This window comes from Octodon degus, unplaced genomic scaffold (genome assembly GCF_000260255.1).
Source record: "Octodon degus isolate 3935 unplaced genomic scaffold, OctDeg1.0 scaffold00070, whole genome shotgun sequence".
NCBI classification, from domain to species: Eukaryota; Metazoa; Chordata; class Mammalia; order Rodentia; family Octodontidae; genus Octodon; species Octodon degus.
Genome location: NW_004524646.1, coordinates 3,649,337 through 3,656,595, shown reverse-complemented (window position 1 = coordinate 3,656,595; position 7,259 = coordinate 3,649,337). Strand labels below are relative to the sequence as shown.

General features: G+C 37.5%; 1 protein-coding gene across 1 annotated transcript in view; it reads left to right on the top strand.

Annotated features, from left to right (window-relative positions):
* The window catches only part of Catsperb (cation channel sperm associated auxiliary subunit beta), a 167,206-nt gene that overhangs the window by 95,927 nt on the left and 64,020 nt on the right, over window positions 1–7,259 (top strand). The window contains exon 15 of the mRNA XM_023719627.1: window positions 923–1,077. Within this exon, the coding sequence (XP_023575395.1) occupies window positions 923–1,077 (155 nt within the window). The remainder of the gene's footprint in view (window positions 1–922; window positions 1,078–7,259) is intronic.

The window sequence follows — 7,259 nt, the reverse complement described above, 5'->3', positions numbered from 1 at the left end:
TGAATAGAGGGATTTGTTCTAATGGTGTTTGTAAATAGAATATCATGTCCACATCTTGTACAGCAATTAACCACTAGGAAGAATGTATGCAATGTTTTAATTATTGAAACTGTCTTACTAATTTGATTTGAAACTGTCTCATTGCTATTTATTTCTCAATAAAATTAAGAAAAAAATAAAATAAAAATAAAAATATTTAAAGAAAAAAAAAAGAAAGGATGAATAATTACCCAAAATTACTCAACTGCTTAGTTAAGGGAATCAGGCATGTATCCCAGGCAGCAGGCTCCAAGGTCTGTCCTTTTACCCGCCCTGTTTCCAAAGCTCTTCCCTTTTCCATGGGTCCAAAAAATAGAGAGGCTGAGGGGAAAATATAAAAATGAGTTTTGGAGGCACTGTCTACTCAGTGTTCCTCCAAGTAGTTTGTACTATCTACCACCTTTTTCTCATATCTTTGCAATAAGGTCAATTCTATCATCCCCTTTGGGATTGATCCCCACTTTTCTCACCCCTAGAAATTCCCAAAACTGAACAGGATTAAGACTGAAGAAGGATATGTTGAAAAGAGTTGTGGGCCAAGTCAAGGCAGGAGGATCACAGGCAAACGTGGGCAACTTAGAACTTAGTGAGGCCCTGTCTCAAAATAAATTAATTAATTTAATTAATTTAAAATAAATTAATAAATAACAGGGGAAGAACCTAAATTTAATCCCCAGTACCCAGTACTGGTGGGGGTGGGGACTTCAAGTCAGAAATCCAGGCCAAAAGTGCTTATATTGACTCTGATGGAAGTTTGTGAATCAAAGACTGTGAGAAATAGTATTATTTTGATGTGAACTGGAAAGAAATCTGTTATTTGAATTTTGTCATAATTAAAGTCTAAAATCATTTAAATGCAATATTTTCTTTTTTCCACTTCTAGGCTCCTGATATGGGCTTTGACACTGCACTTGCTTTGCAGTATATCTCCCCACATGAAATGATCTTTTTTGCATATGTACCTCCAAATGAGCCTCAGACAACTGTACACACCAAGAAGTTCAATAGTATGCATTTTGGAAAACTGATACACTCCAGGTAATTAGGTATTTACATCATGTTTATTTAGATTGGTTTTACATTCTACATTTTGAACCTATTTGCTTGAATAATTTTCTTGATCCAACAGAGTCTTCCTTGGATACCTCACAAGTCCCAATACATTTATAAACTCCAAGTTGTCTTGTTTGCATGACCCTTCAGTTTTAGAAATGTAGTGCCATTTATATCAGCATCAAAGCTGAGCTGTAGAAATGTGGTCCTGGATACTTCTTATCCACAGTATTCACTCACTCATGTGAACATTGTTTCACCTCCTAACAGCAAATACATCTAATATAATGGAAACCATCTTTCATGAAATGCATTATGATAGCATATAAAGAATTCTCGGAAATTCTTCTAAGATGTTGCAAGACCCAAAGTTTTTTAAAGTTACCTTTAAGACATAAGATTTCTGGTTTTTCTCAGCCCTTTTTAAAACTTGTATTCGTTTGTTTATTTGTTTGTTTTTTCCTGACACAGGGTCTCGCAAAGTTGCAAGGTTCTCCAAACTGGGCCCAAACTTGCAAACCTGCTTAAGCTTCCCAGAGTTCTGGAATTACAGGCGTACACCATCTTGCCTAGTTTTTAAAACTCTCTTTTTAAAGAATAATTAAATTCTAGAATTCCCAATCTAGCAACAACAAAAAGAGAAGATTCTTTATTACCAGAAATTTACTGCTATGGTCGGAATGTTTGTGTCTCTACAAAATTCACATTTTGAAATCCTAACCCCCAACTTAAGGGATCAGCATGCAGCCTTTGGAAAGCAATGAGGCCACAAGAGCCCTGAGTGGAATTGGGTCCTAGTAGAAGAGATCCCAGAGAGCTTCCCAGGCCCACCATGCGAGGACACAAACAGGAAGTGCTGTGTAGAACTAGGAAGGGGCCCCTCCCCAGACACTAAATCTGCTACACTTTGATTTTATTCTACTTGTCTTCCAAAACTGTGAGAAATACATTTCTGTTGTTTCTTTTTTCCCCATAATTTTATTGAGAGAAAAATAGCAATGAGACAGTTTCAAATCAAATTGGTAGGACAGTTTCAATAATTAACACATTGCATACTGTCTTCCTAGTGGTTATTTGTTGTACAAGATACAGACATGATATCCTATTTACAAACACTATTAGAACAAATCCTTCTATTCATTGAATTAAGAGAATGTAACTATATATCTATCCTAACCATTTTGAATACACAGATACAAAATGGTCATTTATCTGTATTCCCTTTTTTTGTTTAATTCCATCATTTAAATATTATAGGTGTGTGAACTCAGCAAAATATTCCAAAATAGTCCAGTAGTCCATAATAGTATTGGGTCTTCTGCATGACTGGCAATGTCAGAAGTTATTGAACTGAGTCCCTTACAGCTCAAATTAATAACATGGCTTTACTTCTTAAACTTCGTTTTTAAACTTTTCTGCTGGATGGTTAAGACCAAGATAAAGCAAGACCTATGTAACAAGAATTGTGGCTTTTGTATCTGATAAAATCAATGAAATAAAATCAGTGAAATCCCCTCAGGACTTATCCTGAGACTCTGTACCTCAGTTTGTAGATCCTTTGTCAGTGTCAACCATGTGGATGAGTCATGGCCATTGCTTGACCAATTTCCTCTCTGTGAAAGCCTGAGAAAATGTTTTCTCTCCATGTGACTCTCCTTAGGCACATTCTACATCATTGATCACTTTCCTCTTTGGCCCCATAATCTCCTTGATCAGAAAATTTGAGACATAACTGAGTTACATGACGTTACAGTACAGGTTCTCATATGTCCTGAGTTTTATTTGACCTTGGAAGGCTAGGGCCAAAATGTTGACTGTCCTTATGACCCTTCTTTTTCTCTAATTTTTAGTCTGAAAACTTAGGTTGTTAACCCTCCAGAAGAGAAGCTTATTGTTATTACCATACAACCTAAGCTATTGAGCTTAACCTCACTATCTGTCTGAATATCAAACATCTTAGGCATAACATGGAACAGGTATTTTTCATCAAGTATTGATAGGCTAAACTTTAAGTCCCTACAGAATATGATGAAAACTAAATTAAAAATAAAAATATATTTTAAAAAATAAGAATAAACAATTATATATGTTTACACAGAAGTTTAGAAATCTAACCATATACAGCATTGTAGCAGGACAGTCCTGCAACACTCCCATTTTTGTTGTTTCTAGGATTCCCTGTCCAGGGTGTTTTGTTATAGTAGTCTGAACAGACTGAAGCACTCATGCTGTCCAAGTGAGTGCACCCTATTCTTTTACAAAGTAGACATCTCTATATGGTATGTGAATTGAGTTATCAGTGTGTATCTTGTACCATAGCTAACAGTGTTATATACCATGAGGCAGCTCATTTGGAGGTGGTTTTTTATGGGTTTTGTTTTGTTTGGTTTGGCTGGCTCAGCCCTGCCCTGAAAGTGGGACTGGCACAGTACGTGGTGCTAGGCATCAAACAGAGGTCTCCTGCACTTGTATAAACTTGCCTAAGCAGGTGCTTTAGACTGCTGAACTATCTCACCGGCCCAGAACTTTCTTTTTCTACAGCAAATATTATTGATCTCTAGAATTATCTTAGATACCTTTTTAGGTGACACTTTCCACATAAATTCAAGACATCAATGCATGACACTCCAGACCTTTTAGAAAACTTATAAAATCACTTGTAAAATAGTAGCATATGATTATAACCTCAATGCTAATATTAACATCTTATATTCAAATTATATTTAAAAGAACATAATCATTCTCTTGAGGTTTAGAACATTTAAAAGCCAGAATAGCACACTGGAGATAAGATCCTATTACTTTGCTCTAATTGAAAAACTAGAGAAACTGCAACATAGTTAGCTCTAAAGCGAGAAATATGAACAAATAGCCAGGATTAATAAGTGATCCTGGAGTGCAAGTGTGGAACTTCAGTTTGATTTGTCAAGAATCTGGGACCCCAAAGATTCGATATCAGCAAGAAGCCAAAGTCAGATACCTAGGTAGTCAAAAGGTGAGGAAAGATGAGCGTCTACTCATTTTTTCCACAGAAAGTGACTCTCTGGACTTCATGCAGGCCGAATGCTAAGTGCTGTGATAAAGGGAATAGACCACGCCTATGCAGATTCTGAGCCCAGGAAGCACATAAGTATGTGATTATAGTTTGCCCAAATCTGATAAAGCTCAGATTTGAGAGTATTTGTTTGGGAGATTGAGCTGTTGCTTAGAGAACTTCAGAAGGTTGCTCCTGGGATAACACTTAACCTTACTAGAACTCAAAAGACCCTTCCTGACCAGGCTTCATTCTCTCAAATGACTTCTGTCCTCTGGTACACTAAAATCATTCTGGTTTCTATAACATATCATGTCTCTTTAGCTCAAGGGCTTTTTTGTTACCAGACAGTTGCTTCTGAAAATGGCTCACTGACTAAACTCTACCATACTGATTAAGCTTTACCATACTCAGATACTTTTCTGGATTGCTCTTCTCTCCCTCTGGAGTTAGATTTTGGATTCTTTTCATCTCAAACAAAGAATTGGACAAATGGAGCAAAAAACAATGGCAAAGTTCATTCACACACATGCCCCTGGAGAAAGCAAGGCAGGCTATGGTGAGGAAAGTGAGGACAACAGTCTCCTCATGGCATCTATGTCCTTCTCTGTTGTCTACATCCCTAAGAAATCTGAGAGAAATTCCATATACAGGTCCTGAGAGGCGATGCTGGCATCCCACACCTCAAGCTGATGGCAAGTCTAGGCTGTCCTGCAGAAAGATTGCTCAAATTCTCACCAAAAGTCCACATGCAGGACTTTGGGAACCATTCTGTGAATGTGTTCCAGGATCTTTGTAATTAACTAGTCACTTCTTCAGCCAACTTTACGATACTCAAATCTTCTATTTCGTTTTTACTATTTCTTCATCCTCATTCTAATCTTTTCTTGATAGCTTGTCTGGAGGTTCTAGCAGGGGAGCACAGCTACTCATATACTCTCTTTTTTCCCATAATTTTATTGAGAAACAAAGAGCATTGAGACAGTTTCAAACCAAATTGGTAGGACAGTTTCAACAATCAACACATTGCATGCATTCTTCCTAGTGGTTAATTGCTGTACAAGATGCGGACTTTATATCCTATTTACAAACACCATTAGAACAAATCCCTCTACTCACTAAGAGAATGTAACTATATATCTATCCTAACCACTTTGAATACACAGATACAAAATGGACATTCATCTGTATCCCCCTTTTTTTGTTAAGTTCCATCATTTTACTCATATACTCTTGACTGAGGAAAAAGTCCTCTTCTATTTGTCCTCTTCATCCAAGCCCACAGATTCAGGAGGGACACACATGAAGCATTGAAGGAGGAAGGGAACACCTGCCTAGCCAGCCAAATGAACCAAATCAACCCTGGTGATCAATGGGGTGACAGATGTCACAGCCAGATCGCCCTCACCTCCTTGAATCTTTACTTAAGCATTAGAGTTCAAATGGAAAAAAAAAAATGAGGTAAAGGTTAAGAGATCCTCCTCATGCAGCCCCCTAGAATTCTTTGATATTGGCAATGCCACTCTTACTATTCTTACAACTGGTGCCAACTACCCCCAAGGCCCTCTGCCTCTGGAAGTCTCACACAGTGTTGAGGGCTGTCTTCGTTACTTTTCTTTAATTGATCAGGCAAAACATTCAGAACACCCAAAAGTAAAGGAAAGGTTGATTTAGCTCACAGTTTGTAGAGGTTTTAGTGCATAATCAGCTGGCTCCAAAGCAGGTTGGCTTGGCAGAGGGGCAGTAGTTCATGATGGCAGTGGAAACAGCTAAAGCAACAAGAACAAAGAGGAGGAGCACACCTCCTTCCCTCCTCTACAGTTGTACGCAGGCTACTGCCTTAGGGCAGGTATAGCGCTCACACCATCTCCACACCCTCCTCTTGCATAGGCTGAAGATGTTTATAACATGAGGGCTCTGGCCCCCTGCTGGATCCAGCTGGAAATGCTGTAATTCTGTTTCTTGAAGGGAGGGCATGAAAACAAGAAGTCTAGGTTTAATAAGTTTTCTTCAAAAAGCCTGGCTCCTATGACCACATAAGGTTTTGGGGGAGACATCCAGACACAAACCATAATGGGCTCCCTTTATCCCTCCAGCAGTCACTTTGAGCAGGATTTCTTTAACTTTTTGCCTCTCCTCTATTCCAGCATTGCCTTTGTCTCCTGGAAATAAGCATCATCTGAATTTTGTGTTAAGATTTTTAAAGTGTTATTTTATCTATCTAATACCCATGTATTAAAATGTATTGTTTGATTTAGTGACATGGACCTTCTTCTGTGACTTGATCTCTTCATACAATATGATGTTTTTTAAATGTTTCATGTACTTTTTAAATTGTTCCATATTGATAGATGTAATTCACCCACAAGAATATACCACAATTTATTTAGCTATTCTCCCATTGCAATAGCTTTAATCTTTTAGTTTTTAAGTTCTTATTCTATCTGGAACTGATTTGGTGTATAGTGGAAAGTAGAAATCTGATTTCTTTCTTTGTTTATTAATATGGTTAGCCAGCTGTCCATCCAAGCCCTCGCATTTCCCTACTGATTTGCAGTACCACTCTGTTATGTCATAGGTCCATGCTTGCACTCATTTGCTTCTGTTCTCCTCAGTTTTATTCATGTCTTTATCTTCTCCATGTCACACTAACTAAACTATTCTATGTGACACTTGTGAATATCCCCCTTTAAGTTGCCTTGTCTTAGATTTTGTTCTTTCTTTTAAATCTTAGACTCAACTTGTCAAATTCCATTAAGGGGAGAACTATTAATAGAAATTCCATCTTGCAGCAATCAAATTCTACTTCATATCTGCAGTTATATCTTCAGTGTGAATTTCTTGCTCTTACCCATGTGGTAAAATAATTTTACTTAGTTCTCTTAGAATTTTAAGAGCATTCTTTAGGGATTTAAAGTTCAACGTATCAATACTTGATGAAAAATACCTGTTCCATGTTATGCCTAAGATGTTTGATATTCAGACAGATAGTGAGGTGAAGCTTAACAGCCTAGGTTGTATGGTAATAACAATAAACTTGTCTTCTGAAGGGTTAACAACCTAAATTTGCATACCAAAATTAGAGAAAAAGGAGGGCCACAAGGAAAGCCAACATTTTGGCCCTAGCCTTCTA